Consider the following 20302-nt stretch of genomic DNA (forward strand, 5'->3'; position numbering starts at 1 on the left):
CGTGGGGGGGCGGCTGGAGAGATTGGGCCTCCACCTTCGTCTGCACTGGTGTGCGTAGTGCAGACTGGGGGAAGCCTGCCCTGAAAATCCCAGGTGGGCAGGGAAGACCGGTCTCGGGGAGGCTTCCTTGGGGCTGCTATAGGTATCATGACCCTATGAGAGACCGCTAGTCTCTGGAGAGGCCAGTCCCCCAGCGCGACACCCAGGCTAGCTGGCCACCCAAGGGCTTCTAGCACCGTGGAATCCAAAGTTGAATCTAAGAGCACTGTCTTTTAGGAGGAAGAGATCGGCATTTTCTTTCTGAAAGGAGTCTTTGACCCTAAACAAGTTAAAGCCACTGGTGGTCGCTGTTCCGTGCAGATAAAGGAAACGGCTTGTGACTTCTGGGCGAGTGTTGGGGGCGCCTGGAATGGGGCAGTGGTGTCTGGGTTTTATACAATCCTTAAGAACGACTTTTTGAAAGGCATGGGGGCTTTCTGCTCCCTGGCTTCGTTCTCCTTGGGGAGAGGGCTTCTAACAGAGGAGGGAACCGCTGGACCACTTCCGCGCTTCTTTCTCTACCCCCTCCCTGCCCCCAAGTCTTCTACCACAGAACTGTTTGTAAACAAAGCTTCAGTCTTCCCGCGCTCTCTCCGCCCCCACTAAACCTGATACTTCCCCCAAGCTCGCCCCATCAGTCTCGGAAATCCTTACTCAGGACGGATATTCACAATTTTCACAAGTGATCCTGAAAGAAGGCCGAGGGGAAGCCTCCTAAATGGTACCACATTGCAGCAGGGCTGATTATGGCTCGGGATCCGTGCCCTCTCCTTTCTGCCCTCCTTAGCCCCAGAGCTCCCGGGTGGGAGGCGGGAATTTGGGGAAACCAGAGGGGTTCTGCGCCCAGCCCAGAGCCACGGGGGGCAGAGGGGGCGGGGAGGGCCCGCGGCCGAGTGTACGCAGGGGGGTGGGAGGGGAGGAAGACTCGGATGTGCCTCGGCTGCCCGCAGCTGGCACTAGAATTCAGTGCCAGCGCTTTGCCCAAGTGCAGAGAGTTCTGCCAGTGGGTGGAGCGGAGAGGGACCGGCACCCCTCACTCTTCGCCCCCCTCCCTCCCCGCTTCCCAGCGCTTGTCATATCCTGTCTCTGGCCTGATATTTTACGCGGGCAAATGGAAGGGGATTACAATGAAGATTTATGTGTGTTCCGAGCGCGGCTGCTTTCCCAGTGTAGCGAGCCGAAATCACTGCTTCCCATTTCCATTTTTCATTCTTGCTTTGGGGAGCTCAGTTGAAAGCGGGGCGGGGGGAGCGTGTCTGCGCGGCGGCGGGCTGATCACAGGGCTTCGCGTCTCCGGGCGGGCCGGGAGACTGTGAGAAAGGCTTGCCAGCGCGTCGCCCCCGGCAGGGCTGGAGCCGGCCCCCGTCTCCTAGAGCCGGGCTTTGTTTCTCCTCTCGCCCACCCCTCCGCCTTCCCGCCCCCTCACTTCTGCGGCGCGGGCGAGTCCCGGCGATCTCTTCTCTTTGCCCTTCTCCTGGTCTGTGGAAACGCCCCTTTCCCCTGGCCCCTGCACCCTCCCGCCCTCGGCTTTGCGGGCTCCCCAGGGAAAGGCGCGTGGTGGCCCAGCCCGACCCCGTTGCCGCCGAGTGCCAGGTTCGGTGACTCCGGCTAGTCTGTGGGGCCTCGGCCCACCCCTGAGAGGGGCCGCCCGCCCTCCCGGCTCCCAGGCTTGTCTCATGCCAAGGCCTGTTGCGTGATTCCAACTTGGGCTGACATTCCCTGCCCGGGGCGCTCCGGCGTAGGCCTCTTAATCATCTTGTCTACTGCAGATCCTCCACACCAGCCAATTTACTGCCCCGTCTCTCCCCGCTGGTTTCAGGAGGGGGGAGGGGAGTGCTCGAAAAGGAGGGGAGGGCACAGTCAACCGCAGGAGGAAGACTGGCACCAGCTACTGGCACTCAAACAACCCACGGAATTTGGAACTAGGGTGGGAGTTGGGGCACAGGGAAGTGGATCTGACAGGCAGCAGTTGCTTAGGGGAAGATCAGAATCGAGGGTCAATGGGTTTCAACTCTCTAGCTTGAGAAAACAATGCAGAAATGCAAAGGGACACTACATTGTGTAGCCTCCTTGTTTTTCCCCAGCCCCAACTCTGGACACTGTGGTAAAACAGACTTGGAGCAGTCTTCCAAATCAATCTGGCTAGAAAAGTCAGGGACCAGGATGATGCCACTGCACCCAGAAAGTCACCTCTGCCTTAACTCTGATTTTGGCAGAGATGAGTAGAAGACACATAACGTGGATGGCCTAAATAACCGAGAGTAGGGAGCTTGAATCTGACAAGCAGGGTTCTCTGGCCTGTGCCCAACCTTTTCTCCAGTAGAGGCGGGTCCCTTGGAGGGAATGGCTGAGGTTCAAACCCTGTGTAGAAAGATACTGGAGCTCTCCCAAAACCCTGGGATGCTGCTCTTCCACACAAGGTGAAGTTGGAAAGATCTCTAGGTAACTGTGGACATCATAATCACAGACAAAAGTAAAGCATCTGTGATTTGGGGCATTGTGATAAAACGGTAATGCTAAATAAGAAATAACTAAATTTTAGTGCTTATCATATGCCAAGCACTGTTACATCATTGCCTTATTAAGAGTTCATTAAGTTGTTGCTCACAACAACTCTGAACCATAGCTGTTATTATTTCTACTATCTTATAGATGTGCAAACTGTAGAGGCTAAGAGGGTTGCCCAAGGTCACATAGTCAGTGATTGAAGCCAGCAAGCTCCTAACTGTAGGCCTCAGTACTTCCAGGGAAAGGGACTATTAGTTCAGGCCAGCATTACATCCCTACCTTTAACTTTTGCAGGGAATGCCAAAAAGTATAGAGTCACTTCCAAACCTGGGAGCTGATTGTGTGGGCCCTTGGTAGACAGCAGAGCTGAATGGTGTGTGGACCTCTCCCCTCGAACAGTGTGAGGTGCAGAATGCCACTCCCACAGCAGTGTGCATCACTGAGTGTGCATATGTAAGTATGTCAGCATGAATGTGAATGTGTACGCATGAATTTGTGTCAATGTTATGTGTACAAGTATTTGTGCATTACTGCATTTGTGCATACTGCACTACTGAGGAAGTTCGAGTGTGCCATTGTGTGTGCCTGTGTGCAAGAGTGAGAGCATTGAATGTGACTGAGATTGTGTGCTTGTGTGTATGACTGTGTGCGCTAGCGTGGCACTGTGCGCCGGGTCGCCCTGCATTCCAGAGCAGCCAACCGTGCCTCCTGGAGGCGACTCAACAATTCTCGGCTCAATCAGCTCCCAAAGGGCCACCAGCATACAGAGGGGCGGGTCTAATGTGGGGGTCTGATCTTAGGCTGCAGCCGAACTCGGCCCGGGACAGCAGGTCCCCGGACCTGGCTCGGGTGCACCGCCTGGCCTAGGTGGCGGACGCGGGGGCGGCCCAGACCGCCCAGGCGCAGGGCCCAGGCGCCGGCGCCAGAGGGGCCAGGCGGGCAAGGCTGGAGCCGCCCAGCGCTGAGTGAGTCACGGCGCCGCGGGCTGGCTAACCCCGAGCCCGGACCCGGGCGGGGGCGGAGCTGAACCCTTTGCTGCGCCGGGCGAGGAGCGTGCCTGTCCTCCACCGGCCGCACCTCTCAGCGCTTGCAACCACCAAAAGGTGCAAAAGTCCGTTTCTGCTGACCGGGTTCGGGTCCTGGGCAGCAGCTTGCGCTCTGAGTGCATGACAGACGGAACCCCGGCACTCAAAATAAATACATAAATAAAATAAGCAAAAATAAAAAATAAAAAACCCCACACACACTCCAATGAAAACAATAATTTATTTAAATAATCTCTTCATATTGTAAAATCAACATTAAGAGCATGTTGTTTTCATAATAAATAATCCCAAAATACCTTGCATTTAAAGAACAAAGACTTTAGGATAAGATAAAACAAATTCAAATCAGTAGCTTAATTTAACTGACAGTTTTGTTTTTTTTTCAAAGGGAAAAAGAAACGGAGGGTTGCTGAGGTCACTGCTAAACCGCAGTTTTCACAACTGGGGGTTTACAAAAAAGGTGAAAAGATGAGGATTTTTACACAAATCAGTGGGAAATCTGCACAGACACTTTTATTTACAAACTCTGTGTTGAAGTCCAGGCTAATAATCCTGAATAAATTTTAAAAAAGATAATTTAAACACATTTTTGCAGTGTCCACATATTAAAAAATCATTTTCTCCAACATCAAAATGAGGTCATCCGCAAAGGCACCTAAACTTTTAAAAAAATAAAAATAAAAAAACTCCACTGGTGATGGATGAGGAGAGAGCTGAGGGAGCGTTGGTGGGGTGAGCTTAGGTGGGAAGGGATTGGGGGCACCGGGGGCTGGGAACAACCCCGCAGGAAAAAAAAAAAAGCTGCGGGTCCGCCTGGGTCAAGGGGGCACGGGGTTGGGGGAAGGGCTGGCAGGCAGGACCCCGGGAGGTCAATAACCGAAGCGGACTGGAGCTGAGCCCGGAGGCGAACGAGGAGAAAGGAACCTCAGAGTGCCCGAGAAGCCTCACGGGCGGGGGAGGCGTCCTTCTCCGAGACCCAGCACAAGCCCCGGGGCGATGAAGGCGCCGGACAGCCTCGCCAGGCGGAGAGGGCTGGGGAGGCGAGTCCGAGGAGGGGTTGGGAATGGCCGAGGCTCCGGGTTCAGGTCGGAAATGTGACCATCGAGAGCGGCCTTCCCATGCAGCTGTTAGGGTCCTCGGAGAGGAGCCTGCGAGGCGGGGAGAAGCCTCCCAGTTCTGCCCTGCTTCGTGGCTGAGAGAGGGAGCAGCGCTTAGGGCGGGCCATCCTAGGCCGCAGCCTCAGGGACTGCTGGGTGGCGGCCGCTGGCCAGCGGGAGGGACCCACCGGCTGTGGAGGCAAGCCCTGGGAATCGCTGGTCTTTGCTCTGTCTCTGCAGCGGCCTCCGTGGGGTTAGAAAATCGTCCCTGCGCTCACCGGGGCGCCCCCTCCGCCGTGGTGATGATGGTGGTGGTGGTGAGGCTGCGGGGTCTGAGTGGGGTGCAGTAGAGGCGCTGTGGCCTGCAGGTGTGAGGCAGAGCCCGACGCCTGGTGATACCACGGGTAGTTGCCCAGAAAAGCCGAGGCTGCGCTGCTAGGACTGGAGCCTGAACTGCCCGCACCGCTGCCTCCGCTGCCCGGGCCGCCGCCGCCCGCCATCCGCTGAGGCGCGCCGAAGTCCCAGGAGGCCGGCGCCGAGACTGGAGGCGAGGCACACGGTGGCGAAGAGCTGGCCCCAGGGTGCTGCTCCGAGGGTATCTCCCCGCTTTTCCACATCTTTTTAAACTTTGATCGGCGGTTCTGGAACCAGATTTTGACCTTTGTGGAAAAAGGACCCGAGCATTAGTGGAGGGACCTGAGCAAGGGGCAGGGAGGGGAGGGAGCAAAGGAAGACCGCCGGTGGAGGTGGCTACTGAGCATCCTGTGCAAGTGAGCGAATTATTTGCGGCGGCCTCTGAGATTCTGTTGCGTCCTGCTCCATTAGGAGGTAATCTCAAAAAGTTAAGGATGTGCTGACTACAAGTGACTGAATGTAGTGCATAGTGGTGACAGCCGGAGGGTATCAGTAGAGCCGGTTATTTTACCCGCTTAATCAGTAGCGGGTCGACCTGTGTTACTAGATTTCTGCCTACCGCTGTCCCTTTCCTTGCCTTCCACGGGGCGAGCCCTTGGGGATTTTCAGGTTTGGGCCTAGAGGTTTAGATTGCCCCATGTGCGAGCCTGGAAAAATCTAAAACTACTTAAAATATACTCTAAAACAAACAAAAATTGTCCACTTCTAGAACAACCCAGGCCAGCGCCCTCCTCGTCACCGTAGAGTGCGAGCCCCACCTGAGTCTGGGTGAGGCCCAGAGATGCCGCCAGCTCGGCTCGCTCAGGCAGCGCCAGATATTGAGTCTTTTGGAAACGCCGCTGAAGAGCCGCCAGCTGGAAACTGGAGTAGATAGTGCGGGGTTTCCGGACTTTCTTTGGCTTCCCATTCACTATTCGGATTTCAGGTTCGAGGTCTTCCTTCTCTGCAACGAAACGGAATCGTGAGAACCGCGCAGCCCAGGATTCTTGGTTGCCTAAAGGGTTCAGCGGGAACTTGAAAAGACCCGGGAGGCGGGTTTTTGGAGATGTTGCTTGGCTACCGGCGCAACTTCCCAGCGCCGCGGGCTGGCGCCGAACCTGGGAGCTGAACCCTTCAAGGAAGGGGAAGACTGGCACATGCCAGAGAGTAAGAAGATGCAGATGGCAAGGAAATTCATTTACCCGTAGGCATGCACCTTGTGCCCACTGGGCCTTTGAGGCTACCGGGTCCCACCGTTCAGAACCGAGGAACTTAAACCTTGACTCACCGGGAGACTGGAAACTGGGTAGGGTAAAGGGCAGGAGCAGGCGTTGAGTACGTAATGTGGAAGGTCAGGGTTCCGGACGGCCCCTCTCCCCAAACATATTTACCCCATCCATCCCAGTGACTAGACCGACTTAGCACCCTTGACACCAGCGTTATGCATACCAGGCTCGTTGTTCGCTGGGGACGAACTGGTCCCATAGGGCGCATAAGAGGTGTAAGCAGCGGTGTAGCCCAGGTCGTAGCCGCTTTTGGCGGAGTAAGGGACATTGTTGAGGCCGCTGGCATGGTACTGGTAAGAGCCCATGTGCGCGTAGGGCGAGCCCCCCCCGCCGCCGCCGCCCGCCGGGTGCTGTTGGTTGGTGTAGTAGCTGCTGTCGGTAGCTGTGGACACCGGAAGGGTTGGCGACTCCTGTGGCTTGTGGAGGCTGCTGGTGTTGCTGTTGCTGCCGCCGGGGCCCGCGCCGCCGCCGCTCGGGGGCTGCTGGTGCTGGTGGTATGTGCTGGAGGCCGTGATCTGGGTCGAGTGCATATCAGCCACCAGACTGTCAAAGACTCCAGTCATCCTGGCCCGGGACGGGAAAGAGCAGGGGTGGCGGTCGTGAGGGGGAAGCGAGGCGCCTCCTCTGTCTCTCCCGGTCCCTTTCAGCAGCCAATGTAATTACTGGGAGGTGAAATGGGGGGTGGGGGAGAGGAAAACAAGAAATGAGGCAACGGTCTAGGCGCCTCCTCCTCTGGGGGAGGCTATCACCATGCGCTGCTTGGGACAGCTGCGGCGGGCCTCATACTCTCTCGGCCTCTCGGCCCTCTCGGCTCCTTGCCCAGCGCGGGCTCGGGCGGGGGGCGGGCAATGGAGGGGGCAGGGGTGACTGGGACCGGTCGGGCTCCAGGAGGCGGGAGCAGGTGAGCGGCCCGGAGCAGCTTTACGATTGTCTGCCAGGCGGGCTCCTGCAGGGTGGGCATTTAACACTTGTCACGTGAGCGCTAGCGACGTCACCTAGCAACAGCCAATCGGAAGAAACGAACCGTGGGGCTCCAGGCACCCGAGAACTCACGGCCAGGGGTGGGGGCGGGTGTCACATGGCGGGCACTGTGGCTGCGGCGGCCGCCAGTGCGTGCAGGCAGCCGCTGAAAGTGAGCAGAGACGCGAGGGAGTTGGGTGGGCGATGGGGGTGCAGGATGGCCCGCAGTAGGACAGAGGCGTGAAGTTAGAGACTGACATTTTACCCCAGAGGAAGAAGTGGGGTCTTCCATCCTATTCTGTGTGCAAAGGCCAATTCCAGTGATTTGTACCTTTCTGCCCGAGGTGGGTCGGTTTTCAAATATATTAATCAAATAAAGCAGTGCAGAGAGCCGGACCAGCAGTATCCCGCTTTTCCTGGCACTTGCTCTTGTCAGCCACTCAGCACTTGACAGTCAATTGATTTAAATTATCCATAAACCATGTATAATAATAACTACTTCCTAACCAACCCACGGGGATATTAGGACAATTAATTGGATAATATTTAAACGTTTTTTCCTTGTTGCTTGAGAGAAAAGCTATATAAACCCAAAGGTATTATTACTTTTCCTTGTACTTTCCTGACATGCTGAGGCTCTGAGTAATTATGTACATTTGATGGGTAATTGACACCCGGAAAGCGATCTCAGGGCTTCCTCTTTAGGGTGGAAAGACCAGCCAGACCAGATGGCCTTCAAAGTTCATTCTAACATCATTTAAATTCCACGTTTTTTAAGGAGAAGGAAATGAAATAATCCTTAGGTGAGATTATAGATTTATCGTCTCAATACTAGATTCATCACGTCTTGCAACTTACAGCAAATACAAGTTTTATTTCATGCACTTAATTTAATCCTATTTTGCAGTTTTGCACTTTAGGATCCTGTTCTGCTCTATCATTGCACATACCCACCCCAACCTCCCCCCTTTTTTTCAGTCTTGGAGATCCTTCTTTTATTTTTTTAAAAAAATTTTAGTTGTAGATGGACACAGTGTCTTTATTTATATTTATATGGTGCTAAGGATAGAACCCAGTGCCTTCAACTCATGCAAGGCAAGCGCTCTACCACTGAGCTACAAATCCAGCCCCCTCCTTTTATTTTTAAAAATCGAAATCGAAATTCCTCTCTATCTCCATATCCTGTTGGTTATGAACGAACGAACACACACACACACACACACACACACACACACACACACACACACACACACAGGCCTTGCTGGACTTCCAAGGATGAAAAATCCTGCGGAGGCCCCTGCTTTGTGGCGCCACCTGGTGGACCGCGTGTGAGGTTGCGATGGGTCGTGTAGACGAACTAATCACGCCCAGGCGCCAGTCTCTGAAACCCCCCAAAAGAACAAAATAGTAATTAAAAGCCACAAAATTGTGCTAGTGCGAACCATCTGAAGCACCCTTTCCTAAAGATATAACATGTCGCTGAAAGAACTTGTTACAACAACTGCCTAATGGAAAACAAGTCGATACTTTGAAAAATACGGTCTTTGGTCTCTTCCCCAGAAAAAGCAAGTGTGTAATTATAACTCAAGCATTCACACAGAGGAATAACAAGGCAGGTAATGCGCCCTCCCGTCTGCCTGGATTTAGTTATTTTGGTTAAGAAAAGATGGGGAAAACGAGTTTAAATGCTTAGCAACGGGATACACCACCAAGGGACCCCTAAAGCTGCACTCTGCTTGGTGGGTTCCCAGTTTAAATTCTTGATGTTTAGTACAGATTGTCCTTTGGTGTCTTGACTTTAAAATCGTCTATGTCACTATTGTGGTAGCTGTTTTTATCTAATACAGAAGAAAATTTCCCTGAAAATGAAAATTTAAGAATGTAATGGCTGTCTTTCTTTTCTCTGCTTCTTTGTTCCCATCCCAAGCATGTCCTCTGGGCCTTTTCACTGTGGCAAATTTGTTGTATTTTATTTCTTTAGAAAACTCCACTAACAGCCTAAAGTCCAGGTCAGTTGCGATCTGGAAAATAGCATCTTTTTGGAATGAAATATGACTACAGCCCCCTTTATTTGGGGAAGTGGAAGACCAGAGGTAATGAGCAAGGGTGCCGCAGTCTGGCTGGGCACAAATCACGAGCCACTGAAGCAGGAACAAACTTTATTTTTAAACTGCAGGAAAACACTTCACACAGCTCCCGGGGAATCCTCCCGAACGCGCCAGGAGGCTTGTCCAGGAACCCCCAGCCGGAAATATCTCTCCCGGAAATCCCTCCTCCTGCACTTCCCCAACCAATGGGAACTCTCGGGGAATCCCCGGAAATCCCCATGAGAACTCCAAAATAGTGCGAGAACTCAAAAGTTGCGGCAGAGGCGGATAGTAATGCCTCGCCTGTCAATCAATACTGTTGGCAAAATGCCAGGGGCCATACAGACTCGGCCGTGGCTCTCAGCATCTCCCCCTTTTTGTTTAATTAAACAACAAGCAATGTGGCTTAGGGACCGTGCCTGTTAGGCAGTCCAATTCAACATATGGTCCTTACCCGTCATCGGATGAACTGACCTCTAGGCGTCAGCCTCCTGTCTTAGGTTGGTACCACTGCAATTGGATCATACCCGTCACTGACTACCGGTCCAGCATACAGCCATACTTGTGGATAGGCCTTTGCACCAGTGGGGGGTGAGGTTCTTTGCCTCACCTCTGTTGGCCCCCAAATTTTAGACCAGCACTAGTAGAAGGGAGGAGGATGCAAAATGCCATGACACTAAGCCAATTGAGGGCTCCTTTGAAAAATTGTACCACCGGTGACACCATCAGCAAAAATACTCCAGCACTACCACAATTCGCTGTACCAACAGATAGTTCACAATACATACAAATGATACATAGTCCAGGCAAGGTCTGCAAGCAATTCAAAGCAGAGGAATCTGTCAATATGTCCATTTCCTCCCAAAGTAAATCAACTCCTTAACTGAGCATTACTTGTTGAGTTATTATTCATTGATGCATCAGTTTTTACAGTTTGTTGTGATAACTATCGAAGAAGCTGTAGTTTGGTTTTATCTTTGTCTTCACCGGCACTGGGATGAAGATAGGAATTCTGGCAATGATGCTAAGAAAAAAATTATGTAACATTCCAACAGGCACTAAGAAAACAATTTTTTGAACAATTTACATTATCCTGAACAGAATTATTAAATATAATGAGAAGGAAAGGTGAAAGTAAACAAACAGATCTGTTAACCTCCTTATTTGTTCACATATTAAAACAATTTTCAACAGCTGTTTACCCAATCTAAATTAAACCATTAAAATCACATGAATAAAAAAAATTTGGATCCATTTATTCATGAGCGCTCCTCATATATGATATATGGACATACACACATACAGACATACAACACAAAACAGAAGTGTGCACACATAACATACAACACATAAGACAATAGTAAAGGCCTTGTAGCTTTACCTAGGTGAAATCTCCATTGCAATGCTTAAAAACTCCACAGTCAAAAAATAAAACTGATCAGAAAAACATTATCCTAGGTCTGTATGAGCTCAAAAATAAAATAGAACTTTATGATGTGGGAAAAGGCAAATAATAAAATAAATATTGAAAAAAACATCCTGGTTAATCACCGTCGCAGATGTAAGAATAGCCAAACTGGAGTTCTGGATATCAGCTGTTATGGATTTGAGTCAAATCATCTTCCTTTTGGCCTGTAGAAATTGTTTTAGTTAATCTCTCTGGAATCCAAATCGGCTGCTGTTCTCCCTGTGGAAAAACACAAACAGAACCCCGACTCCAGACAATCACTGGGTCAGGACCTTTCCATTGTCCTGTTAGAATATCCTTCCAAAGTACCTTAGGCTTATGTACATTTTTTGGACACATATGCCTTTCCGCAGCACTAAGCCCTGAGGAATCCAAATTTAAAAAGTTTAGAGTAAAAAGGGTTATTTTAAGTTTATCTTTGGGTGACATATACCCCTTTCCAATTCCCTCTTTTTGCTTTAGTAAGTACATTTTAATAGTTTGATGAGCTCTTTCAACTATGCCTTGTCCCTGTGGATTGTATGGAATTCCTGTTATATGAGTAATGCCAAATGATGAGCAAAATTGTTTAAAAGAGGTAGAAATATAACCAGGACCATTATCTGTTTTTAACTGTTTTGGAACGCCCACAGTGGCAAAATTTTGTAAGCAATGAGCTATAACATCTTTAGTTTTTTCTCCGGAATGAAGGGAGCCCATCAAAAATCCGGAAGAAGTATCAACTGTAACATGCAAATATTTTAATTTTCCAAATTGTGGCAAGTGTGTGACGTCCATCTGCCAAATATGGTTAGGTATCAGTCCTCTAGGATTGACTCCAAGATTAACTTGTGGTAAAAAGGTCACACAATTTTGACATTGTTTTATTATTTGTCTAGCTTGTTCCTTAGTTATTTTAAAACGCTTTTGTAAAGTATTAGCATTGACATGGAACCTTTTATGAAAATGTGTAGCTTCTTCTAGTGTAGAGAAAATATGTATGTCATGTGTAGTTTTATCTGCTAAATCGTTGCCCAAACTAAGGGCTCCAGGCAATCCTGTATGTGCTCTGATATGTCCTATAAAGAATGGATCTTTTCTGTCCCAGATTACACTTTGTATAGCAGAAAACAAAGAGAAAACAGTAGAGGAAGGGGAAATCCTGCCAGCATCTTCAAGGGATACTATAGCATTAACTACATACTGACTATCAGAGAATAAATTAAATACAGAATCTTTAAACATCACAAAAGCTTGTAAAACTGCATTAAGCTCTACCTTTTGAGCTGATTGTTTGGGTACTAAAAATGTAAAAGTTTGATCAGGGGTAACTACTGCTGCTGTACCATTATTTGACCCATCAGTGAATACATTTGGAGCATTCATGATAGGGGTTTTTCTTGTCATTTTTGGAAAAACTACAGGATGCGAAGACCAAAAAGACAACAAAGGATTAGATGGTAAGTGATTATCAAATGAAACATTAGATTTACACATGATTATTGCCCAAGTATTTAACTCATTAGCTAACTCATCAATTTGATCCATAGTATATGGAGTAATAATTTTATTGGGAGAAATTCCAAACACTCCCTTTGCTGCTTTTATTCCTTTGAGTATTAATTGTCCTACAGCCTCAGGATACCTAGTAAGAATAGTGTTAGGAGAATAAGATAAATGTATCCACAATAATGGACCTTCTTGCCAAAATACTCCTGTAGGAATATTTTTTGTTGGTATTACAATAAATAATAAAGGCAAAGTTATATCAATTCTATCCAAATGCATATTTTCCATATATGTTTCAATAATTTTTAATGCCTTTCTTGCTTCAGGCGTTAACATGCGGGGTGAATTTGGATCTGATGGACCTTTTAGGATATCAAATAAAGGTCCCAACTCTCCTGTTGGTATGCCTAGATAAGGCCTTATCCAATTTATGTCTCCTAATAACTTTTGAAAGTCGTTAAGTGATTTGAGTTGATCTACTCGTATTTGAATTTTTGGTGGACGGACCATGGTTGAGGATAATAGAACTCCTAAATAATTAATTGGAAAATTTAATTGTACTTTATCTATTGCTATCTCTAGATTATAATTTTTTAATAAATTTGTAAGTGTGGCATAACATTCTAGCAATGTGTTTTTATCTTTGTGTGCTAACAATACATCATCCATATAGTGAAATATTTGTAGTTTAGGATTTTGATTTCTAAGTGGCTGGATTGCTTTGTTAACATAAATTTGACACATAGTTGGGCTGTTAGCCATCCCTTGAGGGAGTACTTTCCATTCATATCTCTGATCAGGACCTTCATGATTCAGTGCAGGGATAGTAAATGCAAAATGTGGACTATCCTCAGGATGAATTGGAATTGAAAAAAAACAATCTTTAATATCTATAGCTAAAACGTACCAGGTTTTTGGCAAAGCAGACAATTGAGGAATCCCTGATTGAGCAGGTCCCATAATAACCATCTCATTATTAATGGCTCTTAAATCTTGCAATAATCTCCATTTACCAGATTTCTTTTTAATGACAAAAATGGGAGTATTGTAAGGAGATACGGAAGGTTGTATATGTCCCTCCGCTAATTGTTGTTTGACCAGGTCATGGGCTGCTTGTATCTTTTCTTTAGTCAGGGGCCACTGAGGAACCCATACTGGTCTATCTGATTTCCAAGTAATTTTTATTGCCTCAGTGACCCCTTCTGAAAACCCAGTCCATGTCTATTTATTCCCTGATCTATCTGAATTGGTGCTGCTATGCCTTGTTCTCCTAATCTTTTTTCTGTCCTGAAACCTTGTCTAGCCCTAATAGTGGGCGCATTTGGATTGATGTTATTTGTTAATGTCAAACCTAATTGATCTAGGACATCTCGTCCCCATAAATTTATAGGAAGATGATCCAATACATATGGCTGTATAGTTCCTTCACATCCTTCAGGATCCTTCCAATCTAATACCATTGCACTTCTATGGGGATTAGTCGCCACTCCTAGGCCTCGAAGCGTTTGAGTGGCTTGTTGTAACGGCCAATGTTTTGGCCATTCTTGACGAGATATGATGCTAAGGTCTGCACCTGTATCCAGTAGTCCATTAAATTCATGTCCTTGAATATTTAGTTTTAGCATGGGACGAGAATCTAAATTTAAAGACAGCATAGCCCAATCTACACCTGTGGAGCCTAATCCCCTGGAACCTCTTTCTATAGTACTACTGGAAAATTTATCATGTAGGCTGGGTATTATTAATAACTGTGCTATTCTATCTCCTGGTGAAATTACTGATATACCCTTTGGAGAGCTAGCTATAATTTTTATTTCACCTTCATAATCGGGATCAATTACCCCGGGACATATCATAAGTCCTTTTAGCGTAGAAGAACTGCGTCCTAACAATAAGCCTACTGTTCCTTGGGGAAGAGGTCCTTTTACTCCTGTGGGAATGATTTGAACTCCCATCTCTGGAGTTAGTACTGCTCTGGCGGAGGCGCAGATGTCCAACCCTGCGCTCCCTCTGGTTCGTCTGATGAGAGATCTGATGGATAATGTGTCCTGGGCACTACCCTGATGGTGTTGCTGGGTTCCTCCATGGTGTTTCTGGGTTCCTCCAGTGCCCCGTACATTTGTGGTCGTGGGCCCCGGAGCATTGGGCCCCCCTGTCCGTTTTTTGGCAATGGAGCTCGATGCCTTTCTCCACGATATCGTGGGTAAACACTTGGTCCTTGTCTGTTTTTTGATAACGGAATACCCTCTATGGTGGTTTGAGAACGGCATTCATTAGCCCAATGTTTCCCTCTACGGCATCGTGGGCAAATACCCGGTATTCTATTCGTTTGATATCTAGCTTTGTTAAACCCTCCTCCTATGGGGCAACTCCTTTTAAAATGTCCTGTTTGATCACAATTATAGCATGTTTTTGGCCTGGCATCTAAAGCCTGTTGTACTGCTGCTAAGACTTGCCCTTGTTCATTAATGTCTCTACATAATTTAATATATGTGTTTAAATCTTCATGTCTCCATGGTCTAATGACCTCTCTGCAACAACGATTTGCTTGGTCATAAGCCAGTTGTTTTATAAATGGCATTGCCTGTTCTGTATCCCCAAAAATTCTGGAAGCTGCTTGAATAAGCCTATCTACAAATTCAGCGTAAGGTTCATTAGTTCCTTGTATTACCTTAGATAATTGACCTTGTAAACCTCCATGCCCCTGTAAAGTTTTCCATGCCCTAACCGCATCTACAGCAATTTGTGCGTATACGCCAGGATCATATTCAATTTGTTGCCGTTGACCCTCATAAGGCCCTTTTCCTAACAACATATCTAGATTTCTTTGAGGGTAACCGGCTGCTGCATTTCGTCTAGCTGTCTCCCTGCAAAATTCCTCATTGGCAACCTTCCATAACAAATATTGTCCTCCATTTAGCACAGATTTACACATACTAGCCCAATCTGCTGGCGTCATGTCCAAGTTGGTAATGGATTCGACCATGCTTACAGTGAACGGTGCTTGAGGACCATAGGTTGTTACAGCCTCCTTTAACTGCTTCACTGTTTTGAAATCTAAAGCACGGTGAATTCGCTGCCCTCCTGCCTGCTCAAGTACAGGGCATGCTAATCTTTGAGGTCCTGTCTCAGGATCCCATCTATCAACTACGGGGTTTGAGGGCCACTCAGCTATCTCCATAGGGGGAGCTGTTGGTTGAATTACGCCCTCTGGTGATAGAACGGTGTTAGTAGCAGCCTCCTGTTGTAGCTTTTTCCCTAATAGCTGTTTCTCCTCTAAGCTTTCTTCCTTTAAATTTTCTTCCTCTGTCTGACTAGCTTGAGAGACCTTCTCTTTTGCTTGATCTAAAATGTCTTTCTCCATGGTCTGAACCTCTAACAATTTACTTAACACTCTTTCAGTTTGTTTTTTACTAATTTCTAATCTGTTATAAAGATAACGCAACCCAGTAAGATAACACAAAACAAAACCGAAACAGGATGAAACAAAAACGGAACAAAAAATCGTTGTATCAATTTTCCTATTTTCTTGACATGTGCATTTGTGGTCTATTTCTATCTCTTCCTCAGGGGTGAACAACTTCAAACCTTGAGCCAACCATTTTTCCCAATCGGCCTGAGAAAATTCTAGGGATAGGCAGCTTGAAACAAACACAAAACAAATCAAAACAAGAACACATTGTTTTTTAAAATGGTCGCCCATTCTCTCGCCTTCCCTTAGGGGCAAGCAATTTCACTTACCCCGAAGCTTCAGACGTTCCCCGAACGGGCCGCCAAATGCCGCAGTCTGGCTGGGCACAAATCACGAGCCACTGAAGCAGGAACAAACTTTATTTTTAAACTGCAGGAAAACACTTCACACAGCTCCCGGGGAATCCTCCCGAACGCGCCAGGAGGCTTGTCCAGGAACCCCCAGCCGGAAATATCTCTCCCGGAAATCCCTCCTCCTGCACTTCCCCAACCAATGGGAACTCTCGGGGAATCCCCGGAAATCCCCATGAGAACTCCAAAATAGTGCGAGAACTCAAAAGTTGCGGCAGAGGCGGATAGTAATGCCTCGCCTGTCAATCAATACTGTTGGCAAAATGCCAGGGGCCATACAGACTCGGCCGTGGCTCTCAGCACAAGGGGAGGGGTGGAGAGGGAGAAAAGGAAAGGGAGAACTTAAACTGCATTTGGAGAATCAAGTAGAGACTTGAGGTATTAATTCTGACAATTCAGACAAAAATCTGGGTTTGCTGAAATTATCTGATCACTGCATCAGTATATCTACTTGATTTCCTTATTTTGGTCCAAAGGCAAGAGTACCATACAGAATGGGTACTTATGTCCACAGTTTAGGGTGGGATGATGCCCAAGGGAGAGTTTAAATCAAGTCTGGGGAGAAATTCAGCTTCCTCCTCTGTTTCAGGTCACTCTTTCATCTTCTCTGTTTTCCTGAGAGCCCCACATTTTTTTGGTTGTTATTTATTTTAACATTTGTTCTAATTAGTTATATGTGACAGTAGAATGCATTTTGACACATTGGAGCCCCACATTCTTTAACTCAGGAGGACCTAGAGAATGATGAGGGAATTAGGGGTTAGGTGTCTTTGCTCCAGTTCTGTTTCAACTTCCCTATTAAGACTTTCCCTATTTTGATCCTGTTCCTAGCCTTGGTCTGGTCTGGGATTCTCCTTCCTCACCGCAATGGGAGTCTACCACCAACCTTTGTGCCAGACAGGGACAGAATCATCATTCCATTTTACAGATGAACATGAGGCTCGAGGACAGAAACGACCTTCTTTGAGTTAGGTGAACCACCTTCCTAGCCCACCAGATGCCTTTCTCTGTTGTACTGGGCAAAGCACGTGGGTATTTGCTGTAAGCCTTGGTTAAACAGCTCCCCATATCTACCAGCCCAAGATCTGGAAAGGGTAGGCAGGTTGGTCTACATCTTGCTTTCAAGCCACTGCCTCACTGCTGGCCTGGGTCAAGATTCCAGCTCTCACTGCTTTATTCCTACTTGGTGTAATCTGCTGCACAGAATTCCAGCAGGTAGGGCTGTGGTGAGGAAAAGGGTGCTTCCAGCAGGGAGTGTGGGGTGCCCAATGTGTGCAGTGGGCCCAGGCCCATTCTCACTTGCATATCCCACTGGAGATCCACACACCTGCTACTGGACTGTCCCATGTCTCTCAGTCTGCCACTCTCATGGAGGATCCCTATGATGATCCCTATGATCCCTATGATGGAGGTTTCTAGGCTTCAAGAGGCAATACTTGTTTTGGTACCATCCTTCATATTTACATTATCAATGTAATAGCTCTAAGAACCCAAGGTTTCAATTTCCTTTGGGGTTGGTCTTAGAACTCAAAGACTTTGGGAAAAGGCAGAGATTTGGTTTTTGAGAACTTCCTAGCTCTGCCTTTCTACCACCAAATTGAAGGTGATCCTGTTTTTCTGTCATTGGTCAGCAGCTTTTAGGAACAACTGTCCTTTAACATTGCTGTGTCCTTAATGCTGTTTTTTGGCTTTTGAGCCTAATGCAGCCTGGAGGGACCCCGGAAACCATCAAGTTTCCACAAACTCTAAGACCCTTAGGTGGATATGATCCTTGACTCCCAGCTCTGTATCCTTGAGGGGGATATATATATATAAAATTCAGCGAGAGGAGAGGACACAATGGAAACTCACCAGAGAGAACTTTCCTGAGGGTGCGATTCCCCGATGAGGGAGTGAGTGGTCCTCTGTTTCCCGTGTAGTCACCAGGGACATCCTCACCTCCCCTTTCAGCTCAGGGATTGTCTCGGATTTCCACATTCTTAGGGGGTCCTACGTTCTCCCCCTCCCCACCATTCCCTGTAAGCTAGAGACTCTCAGTCAGCCACTCCTGGTGCCAGGCGCTGGGGGGTCCTGACTTCCCTCCAGTGGTTTACTGGCTAATGAAGAAAGCAATTGCCAGCGTTTATTTATTTATTGAGCACTTACTGAGCACCTGGCGTGCCGCCAAGCCCTTGTTATCTCCTGGGAATCCCCTAGGAGGCAGGTACAGAACCATCTCCGCTGAGGAAACCAAGGCTTAGAAGGAACCGCTTGCTTTACCGGTATGCAGCCGAGTCCGTATCGAGTCCGTATTCGAGCTCAGGTATGGGCCACAGGGACAAGATTGTTGTTGCTCGGGACTTTAAGTTTCTGCCAAGGATCGCTAGAGAAGGCTGCATCACCACCTCCCTTTTCTGGGCCTAGTGCTGCAAGCTCAGTGGGACAAATGGGAAGGGGCCTTCCTAAGGTCGAGTCACTCCCCGCACCCCCGGAGCTCTCGGAGCCGGAAGCGCAGGTTCTGTGGCGGGACCGGGAGGTGCGCGGGCTGTGCAGGAGATAGCACTGTACCCACCCCGGGAAGATCCCCGAACAGAGACAGAAGAAAGCATACCTTCCCACTGCCAAGCCGAACTTCAGGGAACGAGGCTTCGTCCTGGTTGCTCCCTGCCGGGGTGTGAGCAAACCCCAGGAACTTGAACAAGAATGAGCGGGATAGTCCACGATCCCAGCCATGACCCCTCCACGGCACTGGATGGCCACTTCAGCATGCTTCTAGAACTCTCAGTACCAATTTTGCCATTTGCCTCCTAACCGATCAGAGTCAACCCTATTTCACTTAATTGTCGATTAAGTGACGGAGTTCCCCAACCTCTGAGGCACTAAGCTTGTGGCCCAACCGTGGGATATGAACACATGGGCCCCAAACTCAGGGTATGGGTGGGCTAGCGTCGGAGGGAGGGAGAAAGGCATTCTCCTTCGAGGACTAGAAGCAGCCAGATCTCGGTGCACAGTCGTGTGGTCTAGGAATGCAGAGGGAATGTTACCTTTCTCCCACCAAGTATAATGGCTCCAAATACTCAGACTGTTGGGAAGTTCATTTTGAATGTTCAGGAGCACTGACATTGTGATGACAGGTGTGCAAATGGTTCAAGGTTTGTTCTTAAACCTGAAGGAAGATTGCTGTCATTCTCTGTCCCTAAAACCTGGGCCAGCGGCTCTCAGGACCCTCAGCAGGCTAGGAACTGGGGATACTGAGCAGCAGGAGTTGAGCTAGGGAGCATGCTTCTGTCCTGGAACTTCCTGCCCTCTGGGTAGCTCCCTCTGGGCCAGCTCCCTCCTGGCCAGCTCTGTTGTCAGTTTGAAGGGACAACTCTTCAGGCTTGAGCTGTGGGGAGCAGCAGCGAATTCCAGTGCCCATGCCTAGACTGGATGTACAAAGCGCAGGGTTATACATGTTGCATGTTTCTAGAACTTTTGGAGTCAATTTCTTCCTCTGCATTTTAGGTCTTAGACCCTGGTCAGGCCCACAGTTCTTTGTTGTTTATTCAGTGGCTAAAGCAAACACACACACACACACACACACACACACACACACACACACACGCCAAGGTGCAAGAATTTGGAAGGAAGTCAGAAACTCAGAGTACCCTTCGGGAAAAGAAAAATTTCTTTCTTTTGTAGGAAGTCTTTCCACTCTCTTCTTTTACCCATCGTTCAACTCAAAAGTTAGCCATCTTCTATGGTTGCAAAGGGGATATGCTGATCCATAGAATGGGGGTTGGGAGGAAGCCAGACTTTGCTGGCTTGAACCACTGCACTGAGCTTGGGTAGATTTACTGTACTTCTTAGTTACACATCCACATTTTTACATAATGTACTTCTTAGTTTGCCTCTGTAGAATGCAGGCAATAACAACTTCCTCATGGAATTATTGCGTGCTGTCAGATTCAACTTGAAACTAGGCATTCTGTGGCCTCAGGATTTCCACTGCCTAGACATAGGCTAGGACCTTCTCCTGGTGGTCCAAGTGAGGGTAGATGCTGTGGACTGCAGGCTGCAGGCTCCAGTGGATCAGAGCAGGCCTGGGGATTGGGTAGAGACCTCCTAGGTGGCAATGGGTGGTTCAGGT

The 20302-nt window shown here is 48.3% G+C and overlaps 1 protein-coding gene and 1 long non-coding RNA gene across 2 annotated transcripts; both read right to left on the reverse strand.

Moving 5' to 3' along the window:
- Positions 1 to 3998: 3998 nt before the first annotated feature.
- Positions 3999 to 7023, reverse strand: Dlx2 (distal-less homeobox 2). The gene is made up of 3 exons (XM_046447151.2): positions 6533 to 7023; positions 5863 to 6047; positions 3999 to 5349 (listed from the first exon to the last, which is right to left on the reverse strand). Exons 1-3 carry the CDS (start codon positions 6930 to 6932, stop codon positions 4945 to 4947), a joined length of 990 nt encoding a protein of 329 aa, XP_046303107.1. The 5' UTR covers positions 6933 to 7023; the 3' UTR covers positions 3999 to 4944.
- Positions 7024 to 10651: 3628 nt separating this feature from the next.
- On the reverse strand, positions 10652 to 16480 carry LOC131424269 (uncharacterized). Its single transcript, XR_009227007.1, has 2 exons — positions 16114 to 16480; positions 10652 to 11103 (listed from the first exon to the last, which is right to left on the reverse strand). It is a non-coding gene; the product is annotated as an uncharacterized LOC131424269 (long non-coding RNA).
- Positions 16481 to 20302: the final 3822 nt, after the last annotated feature.

This window comes from Marmota monax, unplaced genomic scaffold (assembly GCF_021218885.2).
Source record: "Marmota monax isolate L192 unplaced genomic scaffold, Marmota_monax_Labrador192_F-V1.1 WCK01_AAM20220418_F8-fsc00007, whole genome shotgun sequence".
Classification (NCBI taxonomy): domain Eukaryota; kingdom Metazoa; phylum Chordata; class Mammalia; order Rodentia; family Sciuridae; genus Marmota; species Marmota monax.

Bases quoted from the DNA above. Each gene is read 5' to 3' on its own strand.
- Dlx2 (XM_046447151.2), bottom strand. From the start codon at position 6,932: ATGACTGGAGTCTTTGACAGTCTGGTGGCTGATATGCACTCGACCCAG. The intron at 6,048-6,532 runs GTATGCATAACG...GTTTCGTTGCAG, and splicing joins CCCAGCGAACAACGAGCCTG to AGAAGGAAGACCTCGAACCT. The intron at 5,350-5,862 runs GTGGGGCTCGCA...TTTTCCACAAAG, and splicing joins TGGGCCTCACCCAGACTCAG to GTCAAAATCTGGTTCCAGAA.